The sequence below is a fragment of the Bos indicus genome, chromosome 16 (genome assembly GCF_029378745.1).
Source record: "Bos indicus isolate NIAB-ARS_2022 breed Sahiwal x Tharparkar chromosome 16, NIAB-ARS_B.indTharparkar_mat_pri_1.0, whole genome shotgun sequence".
Classification (NCBI taxonomy): domain Eukaryota; kingdom Metazoa; phylum Chordata; class Mammalia; order Artiodactyla; family Bovidae; genus Bos; species Bos indicus.
In genome coordinates, this window is record NC_091775.1 from 29,447,145 (window position 1) to 29,468,583 (window position 21,439).

The 21,439-nt window shown below is 39.2% G+C and overlaps 1 protein-coding gene across 11 annotated transcripts in view; it reads right to left on the reverse strand.

Moving 5' to 3' along the window:
- The window catches only part of ENAH (ENAH actin regulator), a 163,593-nt gene that overhangs the window by 25,073 nt on the left and 117,081 nt on the right, over positions 1-21,439 (reverse strand). For 5 of the 11 annotated variants that reach the window (XM_070768044.1, XM_070768043.1, XM_070768046.1 and 2 more), the window contains 3 exons: positions 4,954-5,258; positions 2,978-3,778; positions 726-1,030 (listed from right to left, as the gene is read on the reverse strand). In XM_070768044.1, the coding sequence (XP_070624145.1) occupies positions 726-1,030; positions 2,978-3,778; positions 4,954-5,258 (1,411 nt within the window). The remainder of the gene's footprint in view (positions 1-725; positions 1,031-2,977; positions 3,779-4,953; positions 5,259-21,439) is intronic. The other 6 variants (XM_070768048.1, XM_070768051.1, XM_070768049.1 and 3 more) reach the window with 2 other exon arrangements.

Below are 21,439 nucleotides of genomic sequence, written 5' to 3' on the forward strand. Positions count from 1 at the left end.
ATAATGGCATAACATGCTATCACATGTCTCCTTGTATAAGGCATTGAAAAGGATGTATTATGTTGGTGGAAAAAATTGCAAAACCTGTCCCCCAAAATGCATAACCTCCATCAAATCTTAGGGAAATACCAGATCTACAAAATACTTATATTATTGTCTTCAAAAATGTCAGTATCATGAAAGAGGAAAATGAGGAATTATTACATTTTAAAGTAAATTAAAGAGATATCACAACAAAATGTAACAGGAGTGACCCTGAAACAGAAAAAATTGCCATAAAAGACATCATTGGACAACAGGTGAAATTTTAAGAGGTTTGTAGATTATGTAGTATTGTATCAATTAAATTTCCTGATTTTGATAATTGTATTGTGGTCATGTGGGTGAATGTTCTTCTTACAAAATACACACTTCAGTATTTAGGGAAATAGGAGCATGGTGTCTCTGATTTATCCTCAATTCAGACAGAGTGTGTGAGTTTATGCAGAAGAAAACATATACAAAGAATAAATATGGTAAAACGCTTAGTGGCCAATCCAAGTTAACGAATTTACAGAAATTCTACACTATTCTTGCAACTTTTCTTAAGTTATTTCAAATTTTTTTAGTCAATGAAGTTAATAACACAGGGTTCATACAATGAGAATACAATAAATTCAATTTTTAGATGCTGAGACAGAATGAGACACACATAAGAAATACAATGAATTAGGAAATCCATTTACCCGTGACACTTTCCTAAGTTTTGCTCCAGCAATTGCAGCTGCAAGTCCAGTTAAAGGGCGATTGTCTTCAGACATGGATCCCGAAAAAAATCCAGACGCAGGGAGGGGAGGAGCAGGAGGTGGAGGAGGAGGAGGGGGTACTTGATTGGGAAGAGGTGGTGGAGGAGGCGGGGGCGGAGGCCCTGAGGATGGGAGTGGAGGAGGTGGAGGGGGTCCTGGTGGGGGAGGGAGTATGGCTGGTGCCTGGGCAGGACCTGGCGGGAGTGGAGGAGGGGGTGGAGGTGCAGGTGGTCCCAAGACAATGCCTGAGAGGAAGAAATGTTAAGACCGTCAATGATAGAGCCATGTTACACTATCTTAGGAGGAAAGGCATGTAGAGTGACATGCTAAATTAAACATTTATCACAAATTTATGAGCTCAATTTACATAACAGTTAAAATCCAAGTCAGTATTAAAAAGATACTACAAAAAAAATTTCTTAAAAAATGCTAAAATTTAAAGCCAAATCTTAAGCTAACTAATTAAACGTAGAGTTTAAGTAACAGAACTTCTAAACAGATCGTCTAATTAGGTTTTTTTTGGTTCATGGGGATTTGGTAAATAAAATAAATGCTTATAAAGGTCGGGATGGAGGTAGCATCACTGGAAAGAGAAATACACGTATAGGTCGGCTGTTAGTGTTATTTGAAATAATAGACCCAAAATAATCTGGATAAACCTTCGGAGTTGAGATAATAAATCCTACACTAATGAAACATGTAGTTTACTTGCTTTCCAAAATGGCTGAATTGAGACCATGAAAGAAGGGCAGGTCCCACGCTCCAGCATCTCAAAAATACTCCATACTTAAATACAGTGTATCAAGAGAGTTGAGAATAACCGAAGTAAAGGAATCTTTACTTTATTAAAATAACCAGGAGACACAGAACTTGTACAGAGTTTTAGCCTAGAAGACAGGGGTGGGAGAATGTCCAGGTCTTGTAAAATCACAAAGCAGTGGACAAGAACAAAATCAGGAGACTGACCCTGTAGGTCCTTCCCCTTCCTTGAAGGCTTAAAGGGCTGTTTTAGGACAAATAAAATGCTATTTGCGTATTGAGTGGTTGAGTTTTTCAAAAGTGCTAACTTTGAACAGTGACACAAGCTGAAACGACAAACTCCTGGCAGAAAAACAGTGATGGGCTGTCAATCTTCCAACAGAACTCTGAGGATACAGGAGGTGGGCTGTCTGACCTTGTCAAACTCTGCCTCTTCTGTCCAGCACTACTTTCACAGTGATACTGAACTGCATCTACTAGAATTGTGATGCAATGTTTAAGCAAAATTCACCAAGTCAACATGAAAAATATATATACGGAGATAACAAGACCCCTAGAACAAAGATCTTTTTTTAAGATGTGCTTAAATCCAGACTACAAAACTGCTTCTTTGTAAGTACAAATTTGTCATATTCCTTCCTGAATTTCTCACTAAATCCTATTTTAAAAAGGGAGTGGTTGCTAGGAATCTTTTTATTTACTTACAGAACCAGGTCCTTCTCTACTTAGGAATAATCCACACCTAGAAGATCATAACCCCCTTCCCTGTCACCGAGACAGCAAAGTTCGAGCATGGGGAATAGGGGGATGACTGCAGAGGATGCTACCATCTCCCAGCTATCCCTATAGGCTGCTACGTCTTACAATCTGGACCATGGAATCCTTTGGGGCATACATCACGACTGCCCTCTCCCCACTCTGTGCAAAGTTGGGATGCTCCCCATGGTTTAGGGTGGCAGCCACCCCTGGAAGTTTGATACGAGAAGCCCAATGCATACAGGAGGGGCCAAAAAGAAACAGGGTCCAAGATAAGAACTGTCCCAGAGGAGACTCCTGGATGACATACATCTAATGACTACAGTTGGGCACTAAACATAATTTCTCTATTTCCCAGAAATTAAAGGAAGACACATTTGATTATATATTTATTGTGTGGATTAATATGTCTAGTAATGTTTTCCCAGTGATTATTCAGAGAAATGTACAGAGACCCTGAAACACGGAAAAACACCTCCAACACTGCAGAAGAACCCAAATCTAGCTCAATAGGGAAATTCCTCCTACTGATCCTCCAAATGCAATCAATCCAACAGAAAGAAACCCACCTTCAACTTTTTCAAAACCATCCTCCCCATTCTTCTAGGGAAGTGAAGCTGTCTGGGGTGGAACATTTTCAAGGGCTTAGCGGTTAGTCGCGATAAGGGAAGCCTTACCCTGCTGGGCTGGAGTCTCGGCCGGCTGAGAGGCTGCCTGCAAGCCTGGCTCAGGAGCAGAGGAGTCTCCCAGCACAGAGTTTAGAGGAGTCTCCACAGAGGCAGGGGCAGCTGCAGAGGGAGAAGGGAGAACACTAGGCTTGGATGAGGGAGTTGAGGCAAGAGGGGTGCTCGGAGGTGGAGGAGGAGAAGCTTGCGATCCACAGTGTGAGAGTGGTGCGAGGGAAGGCAGTGGCGGCGGCGGCGGCGGTGCTGCTGGCCCTGAGGTAGGCGGCGGAGACACGGGGTGCGGGACAGAGTCAAGCAGCCCGCTGGGCGCTGTTGGTGAGGGGGGCATCGGGGGCACAGGAGAAGAAACACAGACGGGGAGGACAGGCCTTGGACCCGTGGCTTTGCCTGGGGGGCTGCTAATCATTACTGGGGGAGACGGAGGGAGGGGTGAAAAATTGGGAGTAGGCCAGGCACAGGGCTTCGTAGCTGGAGGCTGAGGAGAGGGTGTGTTCACAGGAGAAGAAGGTCGAGAGTTTTTGTTCAGAGGACGAGGAACTGTAGCATAGTGGGGAAGAACGGGGTGGAAGGCAGAACCTAGAGATGTCGCAAAACGTGTCGCGGGGTGTCGAAGTGGTGGTGTAGGGGGTGTGGAAGTAGGTGGCAAAGCGGTCACTACAGCGTATTCAGGAGTGGCCTCTGACACTGGAGCTGAGATGACTTTAGCGTATGATGGAGGAGGTGCTGAAGGAGGCTGGCAACTGGCATACTCAGGAAGTGGAGCACTATACAGGGAGCTGTCGGAGGATGGAGCTGGACAGAGGTAGAAAGCAGCAGCGAAAGACAGGATAAAAAAGGAGAGAGAAAAAGGGAGCTAGTAAAGCCACAAAACCAGCATTCAGACAAAATGTACAAATGTAGACTACAGTTAGTTCCAGAGAATTAAAGCACATGTGCAAATACCTGACTTCACTCAAGAACGTTTTAACTTATAAATAAATTTTGAGATCCAAAAGACGGTATGTTTTCTTTAAATCAAATAACAGATCAGTAAATTAAACTGATTAGCTTATTCTTGCAGCAAAAAAATACAGTCGTCTTAACCTTCATTATTTTATCCACTAAAAGGACATTAACATTACATGAATAAGATCACAAAGAAGAATAAGTTGCTTTTTAAAAATAATAGAGAAACTAGCAAAAAAGTTCATCATTAAGGGCTAGAAGCCCCCAAATTCAATGATCATTTGTGGAAAAGTTATGTTGACTATAATCCCAGAAAATAACTAGGCAATCAAAACAAATGAATTAACTCAACAAACCAATCAATATTTAATCAACCCACATTGAGACTTTAGATATAGATCATATGGAATAGAAAAATTGTTAAATCCTATAATAAATGTTAATTTTAATGAATGTCAAAATACCTCAAATTTTTAGTCATATCTTTACCCTTATGTCCTTCAATAAAATTCCATATTTAGTAATTTTCACTAATTTTTCACAATATTAAAATACGTTTACATTACTAGTCAGCTTTAGAGATGGTATTTTTTAACTTGCTGTTTTTAATTCCTCCTTCAAAAACTTGAGAACACAATCCAGCAAATTTCTGGAAAGCTACAGTACTCAAGAAAATTGAAGCAACCTCAAAAGGGAAATATATTCCAAATTCATCTAACACAAAAAATTTCCCATGAAAATAATTTACACTTTATAGCCAATTTATAGGCAGTTAGAAGAATTAGAATGCCAGGATAAAATTTTCCAAGAGCTTTAAGTCTCCAAGCAATAAAAGCAACACAGAAAGAAATTAAAAAAAAAAGATAAAAGTAGCAATCACCACATATTTTTTCTAATTTCAAATCGTACTGCTTAATCCCAAGAATCTCAAATGCTAAATATTCTTCCTAATTTATTATGACTCCACCAAACACCACCAAGCTCAGACATCAGGAACACAGAACAGTCTGTAAACTTCTTACCGGCATTTGATATTCTCCGCTCTCGCTCCCACTCCAGCTGCTCCCTCTCTAGTTGCTCCTGCCGCTCTCGTTCCTGCCTTTCCCGGTCCAGTCTCTCCAGCCTCTCCCGCTCTTGTCTCTCCCGCTCCAGGCGATCCTGACGTTCCCGTTCTTGTCTCTCTCTCTCCAGCTGCTCCTGTTCCAGCCGCTCCCTCTCCAGCCTTTCCCTTTCTAACCTCTCCCTCTCCATTCTCTCCCTTTCCATTCTTTCTCTCTCCAGCCTTTCCCGCTCCAGCTCCTTTTGTCGTTGCTGCTCTTGCAGTTGCCTGAAATTAAGCAAGTAAACAGTAGGCAATTATGGCTACTCACAATGAAAAACCCATTCTTTTCACAATGAACCTACAAGAACCTTATTTCTGATTTAAATACAAAGCAGTGTAGACCATGCAATCAACATCTCTCTTTCCACGTGAAGAAGGACTATGTTCAATAGAGACAGCTTATGTTACATACAAATGAAAAAAATTTCTCTTATTAGGATCATTTTCGCTGCTTCAGCACATTAAACTAATATCACATTTTATCTTGCACTTTTCCTGAATAAAGTGGTCCAAAGAAACAAATAACTGAACATACCACTTTAATGACCAAGACATCCAGAGGTCAGTATAATTAACATTTTGACATTCACGCTCCCAGACTTTTCCTCATGTAAAAATACATAAGGAATATGAGGAATATAAACCAAAAACCAAATAAAACAGAGTATTTCTCTACCACTCTGAAATCTGTTTTCCTCTCTCCCACTTGATATATTGTAAAAGGTATTTGACGCACTAAGTAAAGTTTTGCGCCTTATACTTTTCATGCCTGTGTAGTGTTCCACTGTTCAGTTGTTCAGTTTGAGCAGTCTCCTATGGTACAATATGTTAGCCTAATACTATTACTAATATGGCAATAAACATTTATCCTCACGTATCTTTGAACTGTTTTCTAACTGCTTCTTAAGCATCGCCATCCACACAGATTTGCTAGATGAAAATATATAAATATCGAGAATTTTGATATACAGCTCCAAACTGTCTTCAGCAATAGCGGTGCCAATTAACACTCGCCAGCAGTCCAACAGTATATGAGAATATCCACTTTTCTTTCCTTTCACTATCATTGTTTTTAATCTCTGCTAATCATGTAACAATTTTCACTTAATTACTTCTGATGTTAAATATTTTACAATTTGTTTACTGATTTTTATATTAGTATTGACTGCATATGTTCTTTGATCAGCTTTCTCTTGGGAGAGTTAATACTCCATATTTCTCTGAAAGATTCTTTTCTATATTAAAGGTCACAATGCTTTGTCACACATTGGTCATAGGTATTAACTTTTATTATGGCTTTATATCTTTGATTTTAAAAGTGTTATTTTGTAATATGGCTTTTAATTTTATATAGAAAATCGAGTAATATTATTCCTTTATGTAACCTGCTTTCGATACCCTTCTGAGGCAGCCTCGTCCCACAAAAAGATTATATAGTTGCTAACACCTTCTTTTCATACTTTTATTTTTTTACAATAAAAGCCTTTAGTTCATATGAAATTCGTCTTGGGCTTAACATGTGAAGAAGTGACCTATATCACAGCACCTATTATTGGATAGTTTATAGCCCTGATTTAAGATGTCACCTTTACATGTGCTGACTATTACTGAACTTCCAGAATGTTCTGGAGCATGGATCTGCTTGTCTGGCAAGGCACGAATATCTTGATGCTTTGATACCCAAAGTATACTTTAGTATTTACTAGGATGCAGCCATTCTTATTACTCTTCTTTTTGAGTTTTTCTAGATGATTCTCAGATATTTAACTCTTTCTAGGTAAATTTTAGAATCACTTTGTTTAATTTACCCTTTCTGCCAACGCCTATCCTTTCAATCCTATCAATGTTTCATTAAATTAGAAAAAGTCATATTTTTATCTCCTTATCTAAGGAAGTATAGACTGTCTCAGTATTTATATTCAATTCGACTAAAAATCTCAACTCTAGGACCTCAAATGATGACCATAAAAATATCTGCAATTATACTAAAACCTGCAGAAGCCTCCTGCGTGTGGCTCTAAAATACTTTGCTTTTTACCTTCCATACATAATATAACAGAGCAAGAAGATGTCTCCAAGTATCCAGCTCAACTTAAACAATTAAACTGTTATAAAAATTAACGTGCCCTAAGATTTAAAATAAAAGGTTATATTCATCTTACACATAAAATATTTTAAAACACTGGCAGGATGATGAAATGAGATAGTATCGTGAAAGCTCTTTAATAAGTACCTGGAGCATAAGAACACTCAGTAAATGTGAGCTATAGTAATAATTATTTGGAAATTTCAAATTGAGACTTTCCCTGGACTGACTGATAAGCTGACTGGGTTCTGACTAGAGGGAGTGCTACATGACAGAAATGTGTATGCTGTCTTTTGTTCCTCCCAGTAGTATCAATAAACCAATAAAATCTTTCCATAAATCTCTTTCATGCTTCTTTAATTGATTATTAAACAAAAAGAAAAGTCCAAGCCCTCTCCTATTAGCACAAAAACACAGAGCTTCTTTCTGGACAGATCATCATACTCAGTAAATGCAAGAGAAAAACCGAAGACATCTATGGTAGTCCTGCTTATGAGAAATAGCTGCTTAAAAATACTGACAATAAAATCTGATTTTTAGGGTACATTACTGACTTCATTATACTATTTGATAAAATACTAGCTGCCAAAGTTTCTGAGGGATAATGATATCACTGTAGGGATGAGGGCAAGAAATAAGGTGTATTCAGAAGAATGTTTTTAATAATAAGACAAAATTATTATTTTTGAATAACCGGCATCTAACGAATAAACACAGGTAGGGCTTATATTGCATTTGAAATTCATAACACTCATCAAAAAATAAGAGCATATTAAATACAATACTCTAAACAACCTACTGGGTCGAGAAGACAAAAGATATACCCATATTATTCTAATTAGAATATATTTGAAAACAGAAGCTAGGGGAAAGTATTTAACTTTTAATGTAGCTGTACTAAGATCTATGATTAAAATATTCAATTTATTAGGCTCTGTTACGATCCTGTGCTACCTCTTACATTTTATTCTATCAAAATAATACAAGCACGTAGTTTTTAAAGTCTGTAAGAAAAAAACAGCAGTTCACTGCTCCAACCCTCCCATCTCAGTTTCCAACATATCAGAGATAATTACTGTCAACTCTTTTGGCTGTTTCTTTAGATATGTCAGTTCATTATTTTAATTTTATAAAATATGTCAACTGACATAAGATATCTCTTAACTTCCTCACCACACACAGGCTTTTCTCAATATAGTCATGGGAAAATACTGATTTTTGGTTATATCAATATTCATTCAGAGTTTACATTATTAATATGATAATGTAAACGCTGTTAACAGCTTAACCACATAGTACTCTAAGACTACATTTCATTTCTCATCCAAGTTCTTGTTTTTTTTTTAACCCCCCAGTTAATGGCTGCTTCTCTAGACCACTTTTAACACAAAAAATAAGCTTAAAGCACAGGCAGAAGGCCAGGTATGACTAAAGTGAATCTGAAAGAATTATTAAATAATGGCATTACCAACCAATGTATCCTGACTTAAAATAACAGTTGCACATGTCATAATACCTGGGTTTTCAGGCTATGAAAGAAAAGGAATATACTGATATAAGAAAAGAGCACAAGGCCAGAAAGATCATCCAAGTTCACTGACAGAAGACTAAGTAGGCGGTTCCTACAGCAGCAGGAGATTCTGTTATTTATATTTTTGATTTGAAAGGAAGAAAGATGCAAGAAACAAAAAGTGTTTGAAGTCTCTAATTTTTAGCCCGCTCACTGAAAGGAAACACATCTAAACATATTTTCCCAAGTTGTGTGTCAAAATCTCAGGCTTACAAATCCATAGTGGAATGAATAATTCCCACCTAAATTGGATGGTATAAATAAATCTACTGACTTTCATGTTTTGACTTCTAAAGCAAGACATTTGTATATCTTTTTAGGGGGACAGTTTCCAAATTTATAAACTCCGCTTTTCTTAGAAATATCACTGCCAACTCACACACTGGCAATACACATGATTCTTCCCAGAGCTCTGACTACAAATGACTGTTTCCAACTGAAAATTTTTTCAAAGTACACAGGCCCTAATTCTGAACGATGGAAACATTCTGGAGACTAATTTTTCTTTTGGATATGCATTTTACAGCAATTTAAAAGTTTCTGAGAAAATATATTTTTTCATAAAAAAACAAAACAAACAAACAAAAAAAAAAACAGTGCAAATGACTAACAGTATAGTCATAAAGAGCATTTAAAAATATCGGGAAAAATTCTTCCCACCACCAAAATATCTATTTCTTCCCGAGAAGAGTTACCCCCAAATGTAAAGAGAACTGTTGCCTGTAAAGCACCAGGCAACAATAAGATCAATAGCTTTTTTATATACTTGAATACATATTTAGTTTATGTTAACTCAAAGATTTAATTTTCTTATAGCAAGCACAATCTATATAAAAATTTGAAAACACATTTCATTCAGCCTTATGTATAACAAAAAAATAGCACTAGGTAAATGAAAAGTAATTTAAATTTCAACATAATAAAGGAGGAGAGTGGATCAGGAAAAATACTCCAGGTTGCTAACATTCAGTAACACTAATGCTACCAACATTTGACAGAAAATAAAACCACATAAATAAAATGTGGGCATTTCAAATCTCTATTAGTAAACAAACAAACAATGGATAAAACTAAACAAGATAATAAAGTTTTTAAAATTACAAAACTCCTGAGACAGGAGACAATACTCACAAGAGAAGGCGGTCAACTCTTGGTCCATCCTGCCTCTGAAGGCTAACCTGAGGACAGTACACTCTCATCGCTGCAACTCCTACTTCTGTGCGGGGGTTATTACTCCCCTCTTATAACTTTCAGGTAGTAGTGGTGATTTGCAAACTATTTATAGATACTAACTAAATTAAGTTCTATGCTGAGACTGACACAGGACTGACTCATGTTTCTTAGAATATGTTTTTTCATCAGTCAACCAAGGAAGCCAAATTAACAGTATGAGTAGGAATCAGAAATTGGTATTAACCAATGACACACAATATATGAATAGAAAACCATACTATCATCATCTCACTACAGCAAAAGTATTGGACTAATAAGATTTAACATCTAAGATAATTATTGATTTTATCAACTCAATTTTACCCTCATGAAAAATTTTAAAATTACTTGTAAAATAGTTTAAAAGGTCAAAGTGTTACAAAGTTTATAATAAAACACTAATCCAACACTCATGGAAAACTAACCAAATTGATGACATGGATCACAGCCTTGTCTAACTCAATGAAACTATGAGCCATGCTCCTTAGGGCCACCTAAGACAGACAGATCATGGTGGAGAGTTCTGACAAAACGTGGTCCACTGGAGAAGGGAATGGCAAACCACTTCAGTATTCCTGCCTTGAGAACCCCATGAACAGGATGAAAAGGCAAAAAGATAGGACACTGAAAGATGAACTCCTCAGGGTAGTAGATGTCCAATATGCTACTAGAGAAGAGTGGAGAAATAACTCCAGAAAGAATGAAGAGATGGAGCCAAAGCGAAAACAACTCCTGGTTGTGGATGTGACTGGTGATGGAAGTAAAGTCTGACACTGTAAAGAACAATACTGTGTATCAGAGTAATCCAAGTCTATGCCCCAACCACTGATGCCAAATAAGCTCAAGTTGAATGGTTCTATGATGACCTACAAGACCTTCTAGAACTAACACCCCAAAACAGATGTCCTTTTCATCATAAGCGACTAGAATACAAAAGTAGGAAGTCATGAGATACCTGGAGTAACAGGCAAATTCGGCCTTGGAGTACAAAATGAAACATGGCAAAGGCTGACAGCATTTTGCCAAGAGAATGCACTGGTCATAGCAAACACCTTCTTCCAACAACACAAGAGAAGACTCTATACATGGACATCACCACATGGTCAATACTGAAACCAGAAGCTGACTGTGGCTCAGATAATAAGCTCTTTATTGCCAAAATCAGATTTAAATTGAAGAAAGTAGGGAAAACCACTAGACCATTCAGGTATGGTTTAAATCAAATCCCTTATGATTATACAGTGGAAGAGACACATATTCAAGGGACTAGATTTAACAGAGTGCCTGAGGAACTAAGGACAGAGGTATAAGACACTGTATAGAAGGCAGGGATCAAGACCATCCCCAACATCCCCAAGAAAAAGAAATGCAAAAAAGGCAATATGGGTGTCTGAGGCGGCCTTACAAATGGCTGGGAAAAGAGAAGCAAAAAGCAAAGGAGAAAAGGAAAGATATAAGCATCTGAATGCAGAGTTCCAAAGAATAGCGAGGAGAAATAAGAAAGCCTTCCTCAGTGATCAATGCAAAGAAATAGAAGAAAACAAGAGAATGGGAAAAACTAGAGATCTCTTCAAGAAAATTAGAGATACCAAGGGAACATTTCATGCAAAGATGGTCACAATAAAGGACAGAAATGGTATGGACCTAACAGAAGCAGAAGATAAGAAGAGGTGGCAAGAATACACAGAAGAACTATACAAAAAATATCTTCATGATCCAGATAACCATGATGGTATGATCACTCACCTAGAGCTAGACATCCTGGAATGAGAAGTCAAGTGAGCCTTAGGAAGCATCACTACAAACAAAGCTAGCGGAAGTGATGGAATTCCTGTTGAGCTATTTCAAATCCTAAAAGATGATGCTGTGAAAGTGCTGCACTCAATATGCCAGTAAATCTGGAAAACTCAGCAGTGGACACAGGACTGGAAAAGGTCAGTTTTCATTCCAATCCCAAAGAGAGGCAATGCCAAAGAATGCTCAAACTACTGCACAACTGCACTCATCTCACACACTAGCAAAGTAATGCTCAAAATTCTCCAAGCCAGGCTTCAACAGTACGTGAAGATGAACTTCCAGATGTTCAAGATGGATTTAGAAAAGGCAGAGGAACCAGGAATCAAATTGCCAACATCCGTTGGATCACAGAAAAAGGAAGCAAGTTCTAGAAAAACATCTACTTCTGCTTTCTTGACTACGCCAAACCCTTTGACTGTAAGGATCACAACCAACTGTGGAAAATTCTTTAAGAGATGGGAATACCAGACCATCTGACCTGCCTCCTGAGAAATCTGTATGCAGGTCAAGAAGCAATGGTTAGAACCAGACATGGAACAACGGACTGGTTCCAAATTGGGAAAGGAGTACGTTAAGGCTGTATTTTGTCACCCTGCTTATTCAACTTCTATGCAGACTACATCATGCAAAATGTCAGACTGGATGAAGCACAAGCTGGAATCAAGATTCTCAAGAGAAATATCAATAAACTCAGATATGCAGATGACACCACCCTATGGCAGAAAGCAAAGAGGAATTAAAGAACTTCTTGATGAAAGTGAAAGAGGAGAGTGAAAAAGCTGGCTTAAAGCTCAACATTCAAAAAAGGAAGATAGTGGCATCCAGTCCCATCACTTCATGGCAAATAGATGGGGAAACAGTGGAAATATGACACTTTATTTTTTGGGGCTCCAAAAGCACTGCAGATGGTGACTGCAGCCATGGAATTAAAAGATGCTTGCTCCTTGGAAGAAAAGCTATGGCCAAACTAGACAGCATATTAAAAAGGAGAAACATTACTTTGTCAACAAAGGTCCATCTACTCAAAGCTATAGTTTTTCCAGTAGTCATGTATGGATGTGAGAGTTGGACCATAAAGAAATCTGAGCACCAAAGAATTGATGCTTTTGAACTGTGGTGTTGGAGAAGACTCTTGACAGTCCCTTGGATAGCAGAGATCCAACCAGTCCATCCTAAAGGAAATCAGTCCTGAATATTCACTGGAAAGACTGATGCTGAAGCTGACACTCTAATACTTTGGCCACCTGATGCAAAGAGCTGATTCACTGGATAAGACCCTGATGCTGGGAAATACTGAAGGCAAGAGGAGAAGGGGATGACAGAGGATGAGATGGTTGGATGGCATCACTGACTTGATAGACCCAAGTCTGAGCAAGCTCTGGGAGTTGGTGATGGACAGGGAAGCCTGGCGTGCTGCAGTCCATGGGGTTGCAAAGAGTCAGACACGACTGAGTGGCTGAACTGAATCCAACACACTAATCCTCTTCTCAACTCTTCATTACTTCTGATTCCTCTCCCCAGAAACAACTACATTCAACACTTGATATTTATGTTTCTAATTTATTTGTTTAGAACTAATACTTCTTAGTCTTTCAGATTTAGAAGTTATCTACTGACTTAGACTACATAAATGATTTAATTCCCAGACCCTCTAACCCTCCTAAAAATCTTACCTTACTTATTCTCCATAAAGTCATGACTTTGGATACATCAGCAGCCACTTAACTTACTCTTGCTGACCATATTTACCTTCCAGAACAATTCCTTTCTTAACAGTGGTGTTAAAAATGGCTATTTTCAGAATTTGATTCTTTTTTCCATACCTAACCCAAACTCTCCATCAGAACTCTAGACCCTCTCAATGGGGTCAAATATTATCGGGTGATCTATTTTTGTTTGTTTGCTTATTCTTTTTCTTTCCCCCAGAAAATTTTGGCCCATCCTACAAAGCTACAGGGGTAGAGATGAACTAATGCCACAGAGACCTTGTGGCCCACAAAGTCTAGGACCTTTATTGTCAGGCCCTTTTCAGAAGAAGTCAGCACCCCTGACCATGATCAGGTCACTGAATTCCAGGAAAGTTCCTTATATTATTTGTTTGCAGGTTCCATTTCCTCACATTTTTGATCTTGTTCTCCTAAAATTCCTATTATTTAGATGGAGTGCCACCTAATCTGATCTTAATTTTTTTCCCCTCATATACTATCTCTTTTACTGCTATTTTCAGGACAATTGCCTCATTCTTATTTTTCAAGCCTCCTATTATTAAAATTAATGCTGTTTCAAAAAAATTTTCTAAGTACATTTCTTTACACTCATTCTTTTTAAAATATATATGTGTGTGATGTTCAAGCTGTTTTAGAAAAGGCAGAGGAACCAGAGATCAAATTGCCAACATCCGCCGGATCGTAGAAAAAGCAAGCGAGTTCCAGAAAAACATCTATTTCTGCTTTATTGACTATGCCAAAGCCTTTGACTGTGTGGATCACAATAAACTGTGGAAAATTCTTCAAGAGATGGGAATACCAGACCACCTGATCTGCCTCTTGAGAAATTTGTATGCAGGTCAGGAAGCAACAGTTAGAACTGGACATGGAACAACAGACTGGTTCCAAAAAGGAAAAGGAGTTCGTCAAGGCTGTATATTGTCACCCTGTTTATTTAACTTATATGCAGAGTACATCATGAGAAACGCTGGATTGGAAGAAACACAAGCTGGAATCAAGACTGCCGGGAGAAATATCAATAACCTCAGATATGCAGATGACACCACCCTTATGGCAGAGAGTGAAGAGGAACTCAAAAGCCTCTTGATGAAAGTGAAAGAGGAGAGTGAAAAAGTTGACTTAAAGCTCAACATTCAGAAAACGAAGATCATGGCATCCGGTGCCACCACTTCATGGGAAATAGATGGGGAAACAGTGGAAACAGTGTCAGACTTTATTTTTCTGGGCTCCAAAATCACTGCAGATGGTGACTGCAGCCATGAAATTAAAAGACACTTACTCCTTGGAAGAAAAGTTATGACCAACCTAGATAGCATATTCAAAAGCAGAGACATTACTTTGCCAACAAAGGTTCGTCTAGTCAAGGCTATGGTTTTCCCTGTGGTCATGTACGGATGTGAGAGTTGGACTGTGAAGAAGGCTGAGCGCCGAAGAATTGATGCTTTTGAACTGTGGTGTTGGAGAAGACTCTTGAGAGTCCCTTGGACTGCAAGGAGATCCAACCAGTCCATTCTGAAGGAGATCAGCCCTGGGATTTCTTTGGAAGGAATGATGCTAAAGCTGAAACTCCAGTACTTTGGCCACCGCATGCGAAGAGTTGACTCATTGGAAAAGACTCTGATGCTGGGAGGGATTGGGGGCAGGAGGAGAAGGGGATGACAGAGGATGAGATGGCTGGATGGCATCACTGACTCGATGGACGTGAGTCTGGGTGAACTCCGGGAGTTGGTGATGGACAGGGAGGCCTGGCGTGCTGCGATTCATGGGGTCGCAAGGAGTCGGACACGACTGAGCGACTGATCTGATCGGATCTGATCTATATTACATATAGATACAAATATCTCTCTATATATTTGTATATAGATACACGCACATATTTTTTTCCTGTATCAGGTCTTGGTTTCAGCATATGGGATCTTTAAGCTCTGCCATGCAGGATCCAGTTCCCTGACCAGGGATCGAACCCACTTCCCATTCCTGCCATATTAGGAAAGCAATATCTCTGGAATATCAGGGAAGTCTAAAATAGCTACAAATGTTTGCTTTATGAATAAAATATATTCTTAGTTCTCTGAAGTTATTACAGTATATTTTTAGGTTTTCTTCTGTTCCCTGTTATTACATCTATTTCCTCCAATATCAATTTTTTTGTTTGTTTTGATCTGTCTTCATGTTGTAGAAGTTATCCTTAAAGACATGATGATCCCTGGCTGTCCACTCACATTTATAAGCAGTACTAAAGCTGATTCAGAAGGCCTTAAAAAAATGAGCTTCACTGGGAAGGACCCTGGATGTCAACATCTTTGATTTTTCTCTTGGCTGAGCAAGTTTCTGGAGGAGGACTCTTCATCCTCACCTGAGTTCTACGGTCTGGCTGCCAATGACGGCAACTTAGCAAGGGAAAGAGACCAAGTTGGCGGCTTTCACTCATCCCCTCCCCGGTACGGCCTCTCGCCCACATCTTCTCTTCTCTGTCCTGCGTCAGTTTAGCTTTTGCTGGCCTACTAAGTTAGTGACCACCTATACTGGTTTCTTTGGTTACATAATAAAGAACCACACACTAGGTGGCTTAAAACAACAGAAATTCACTGCCTCAGTATGAGGTTAAAGTCTGAGATCAAGGTGTCAGCAGGGCTGGTTCCTTCTAAGGGCCTCAGGGGAAGAGTCTTGTCCATGCTTCCTCTTCCTTCTCAGAAGGCCGTTAATTCTTGGCATTCCTTGCCTTGCAGAAGGATCACTATAGTCTCTGCCTCCGTCTTTACATGGTGCTCTCTGTGTCTTCACATGATTATCTTGCTTCTGTAACTTTCTCATCTTCTTATAAGGACACCAGTCACATTTGACAAAGGGGGTCCATCTCACTCAAGTATGACCTCATCATAACTAACAACTCTATTTCCAAAAAGTTACATTTTGAGGTGGTGGATTTCCTGGGAGACACTATTCAATTTGTAACACCACTCATCAACAAAACTGCAGAAACCAGAAAGCAGATGGCCATTCCTAGTCTTCACATTGTACAACTGATGTCCCTAAAGTTGCAAATGAAGTTCCTCAATGTCCAATGGACTGTCCCAAACAAAAGCAGATTCTTCAGAAATCAGATTCAGATTCCTACTTCACTTCCTCTTCAAGGCACAGCTCAGAGAACATCTCGTCAGGAATGCCTCCCGCCGGCTCTCAGAGCACAGACAGAAGAGCCCAGGCAGCATGAAAAGAGTGCGTATTATCTTATTTAATGGTCCCAACAACCTTATGAACTCCTATTTTCTGCCTGTTATGTCCCAACACCTACATATAAATGAATTCAGTACCACTAGCTTTTTGGCTTTTTATTAAAAACTTTATTCAGGATCCTACTCTCAAATAGCCAACGATGTTTACTGTAGAGGTTAAGACTCATATGTAAAATAAACAACAAACAATAAAATATAAAAAGCGTGTGGTTAAATTGTAGGAGTTCAGAAAAGAACATCATTAAAATACCCGGAGAACAGTCTACAGAAAAATGATAAGACAAAAAAAACAAGAAGGGCAGGACAGAAGAGGTAAAATGCTACTCAGGGAAGCGCAGAGGGAAGAACAGAGTATGGTGTAGAAACAGTCATACAGAGGAAAGAGACACATGGAGGGGCTCTCCAGGCCAGAGAACTGAACTGGGTGTAAGGAGAGCTGGCCCCCAGGAATGCAGGCGGCGAGTGACAGGAGTGTCTGGACTCTTACTCAAGTTGGTAGATTTGACCAGTCAGACTATCTTTCCCCATTCCAGAATGCTAATGGAATTTAAAGTGTGCATAAACAAACCCATTACAAAGTAGGAAATTACAGAGTGGTCTTTCGTAGACCAAATTTATCATCAAATTTTCGGAAGACAGAAAGGGTAGGGAGGAGTTACATGTCTAGAATTCTTTCCCAGTTTCTACAGACTAGTTCATCCAACTACCTATTTTCAAAATTCATCTGATCTCTCCCAAAAAAATCTACTCAGTCTCGCCCGTTTCAGTTCATAGTAATCTCATCCTTCCCACTAGTTCACGTTAAAAGCCACAACTCCTCTTCTCTCACACTCGCGTACAGTCAGTCCACCAGAAAGTGTGAGGACCCTTCTCACTGCTCCCACTACCTGGGGAAGCCACCATTATCTCCCACCTAGTTAAGGTCTCAACAGAGCAGCCAGACTAAGAGGTGAAATCGCTCAGTCATGTCCAACTCTCTGCGACCCATGGACTGTAGCCCACCAGACTCCTCGGTCCACGGGATTTTCCAGGCAAGAATACTGGAGTGGGTTGCCATTTCCTTCTCCAAGGGATCTTCCTGACTCAGGGATAGAACACTGGTCCCCCGCATCACAGGCAGACTCTTTACCATCTGAACCACCAGGGAATCCCATAATTAACAGAATTAGAGCAGCCAGACTAATTCTGTTAAAATTTTAAGCCAGATCATTCCCATCAAAATCATCCAATGGGTACTTCATTTCTCTCAGAATAAAAGATAAATTCTTTATAATTGCCTGCAAGGTCCTGCATGATACGACTCTCCTTTTTTTCATCTGTTCTCTCGGCTAAAGCCTCAACATCTCCTTGTTCCTCCCTACACACGTGAGCACAGTCCTGCCTTAAGGCTTTGCAGAACCATTCTCTCTGTTGCAATGCGCTTACCCAGACATCTACTCTGCTAACTCCTTCCGTTCATTTCTAGAAGATGCACTCCAACCAACCTCTTTAAAGTTATAACCACTTCCCCTGCCTTCCTGCAACATATATTCCCTTTATTCAGCTCTACTTCTCCCCACAGCACTGACCAACTTCTACTACACCATGCCACATTCCCTCTCTGATTAGGGTGAGGCTTTTTGTCCACCACTCCTCACCATCATGTACTATAAGCACTTAGAACAAAACACTTAGCCTTGAACACAACTGGACTGAAGAGTGGAGGCATCCAGAGTCCAGAACACACAAGGAGGATGGCTGAAGCAGACATGAGAAGAAGCTGGGAAAGACCTAACTTGAGACGAGCAGATACAAGAGGATGGAAATGTGAAACATAACCTTAATCAAGCTGATGAAGAAACACACACATTATCTGAAGAAAATTCACCAGTCATCCCTCTGCTCCCTAATCATTAAAAATAATTTTATGTTTTACTTCTGCTGGTATGGCTATTAGAAAAATTTTAATTGAATATGTAGCTTCTATTTCTACTGGACAGTTCTGGTCTAGAAGGTACAGTTAAAAATATCACCAAGAAGGGACTTCCCTCGTGGTCCAGTAATTAAGAATCTGCCTGCCAATGCAAGGGACAAAGGTTCAATCCCTGGTCAGGGAACTAAGATCTCATATGCCTAACAGCAACTAAGCCTGTGCAACACAAATTACAGAGCCCATGCACTCCTAAGCTGTGCACCACAGCTAAGACCTGATGTAGCCATAAATAAATAAATATCTTAAAAAATATCACTAAGAATACAGAACAAAGAAACAGAGGCAGGAAATGAGAAAACACCAGTATCATAAGGAAATAACTCAGGAGGCTCAGCATTTGATCAGTAGGAGCTCCCCAAAAAGAGAACAGAAGAAACAGAAGGAAATGGTTAAAGAAATTAAAACTTCTTAAAAATTTAGGAGTTGTGGCTAAGTCTTAAACATTAACAGTCCACCAAGTATTGAGCTTAATAAACAGGGGAGGACCCCAAAACCTAAACTTATCACATCTTGGTGAAAACTCAGACTACTGTGGTTACTAAGAAGGTTAAATGGATTCTAGGAAGGGGGAAAAAAGATCACATAACATAAAGACAAAAATTTAATAATAGTAACAGAAAGACTGCAAATGTATAAACCTTGAAAATAATAAAAAAGATGACGTGTCTGCCAAAGCTAGGTTGCAGAATGGAAGAAAGGGGGCAGCGGGATGTACAGAACTACTGCACTCTTCTTACAGAGTTAGGAGTTAAGACATACTGTCTAAGACTGTTGTTGTTTAGTCACTCAGTTGTATGCGACCCCATGGACTATAACCCGCCAGGCTCCTCCGTCCATTAAATTCTCCAGGCAAGAATACTGGAGTCAGTTGACATTTCCTTCTCCGGGGATCGAACCTGTGTCTTCTGCACTGGCAGGCAGATTCTTTACTGCTGAGCTACCAGCAAAGCCTTAGAAGGACTGAAAATAGTAACTACTCATAATTGGCAGGGGAGGTAAATAAATCTTCATTTTTCATAACAAAGATTCAATAGCTACTCTCTGTAATGTGACTAATCAAAAAATAGAAATATAAACAAATTATTATGGGAGAACTCATCAAAAGTACTTAAGGTAGAAATGGTTAAAAATGTTTAAATCTGGTGATTAATATGAGGAGAAGGCATAATTGTGCAGCAGATTACCCTCCCTAACTTGAGACCCTCCTGTACTGTTTGAGCAAAAAAAGTTTAATAAAAAAAATTAATCTGGCAGTAATAAAGTAGGAATAACCGAAAGGGATCTAGGTTAAAGATAGAAAAACTAGAAAGTCTAATCTATAGTAGTATATAAGAGAATAAATACTGGAGAAAGCTACTACCAATGAGACTATTAGAACAGTAAACCCAACAGGCTTTTAGAGAAAGAAAGAAAGAACTGTACTTGAATAGATATCATGAATGAAGATAATTATAGACTTTCCAAGTAGCAATTCTGGGAGAAGTATTAGAGAGAAGAAGGAATGTACATTACGAATGACATCATAAGGGTTTAAACTCAGGCATCAGTGGGATACCCAGGTGGATGAGCTCTACACAGGAATTTTCATTGAGCATCCATTGTTGGAATTAAAGGGGTCTGTGATCCTCTGGACCATGTAAGGATAGACGTGTGCACAATCACACACACCTATCTGAAGGGTGTGTCTGTGGCGGGGGACAAGATAGAAGGAGGCAGTAGTTTACCACTTCCTCCCAGTTCTCAAAAAGGACCCATGACTCTACTCCATTTCACTGGAAATATGGGTTTAGATCTCTACTGGATAATTAGGAGCTGTAGATTTTGAAGCCATCAGCATAAAACTACAAGACCCAACCAAACCATCAATTTTTCAAAGGTTATACTATGTGCAGAAAGAAAAAATAAAGATAGTTTAGTGTAAAAACTTACGTAAGAAAACAAAGAGGTACAAAAAGGAGAGAAAAGGAGAAGGGTTAGGAAAAAGAAGAGATTCTCAGGTATCAAAAGGAAGAAAGAGAAGTGGTACATGTGTTCTAAGAGAAGACTAGTCTAAGTAAATGATGGAAGCAGCATGTCCAGTAGATCTGTGGAGACACAGGCAGATTTCATAAGAATAAAAAAGAAGTGGGTGGAGAATAAAGAAAAGGAATGAAGATGAAATAAATATTGGAGAGAGAAGGAAATTGGTTGGTGTCATGTGGAAGGAGAAAGCAGTCTATGCGTGACTGTGGACAAAAAATATAAAATTTATATGAACTTTTCAGAAGTTTGGATTTTATGCTTCAAAATGACTGAGTTCAAGTCTTCAACTAAACAAGTAATGTAAACATCTTCACTTTTCAAACTCAAAAGCATCTACTTATATACAAAGAGAAAAACTTCGCTCAGATGAACACTTTGAAAAGAGAAAAAACATACATGAGGCATGGTGTTCTAGTAACAATTACTAAAAATTCACTTAAAATACTCACTTCCAACTAAAACTGTATGCTGCAAGTTGACAGCCCTGTGCAAAGCGGATGTCCCACCTGTGACCCTGAATGAGTCAGCAGTACTAGCAGATGGTTTCTGTCTCTATTCTCTACTGTCCTGGCCTCCAGCAACTGTGTCTGGGATTGCTTGCTTGCCCACTTTGTAGCACCCAAAGATTATGTACTTACTATGTTCAGGGTTTTCTCCTGATTCTTCCTAGCCTTCTACAAATCTACTACTCTTAACATTGGGATGTTAGTTTCCTGGCCAGGGATCAAACATGTGCCCCTTGCAGTGCAAAGACAGAGTCTTAACCACTGGCCCAGTAGGGAAG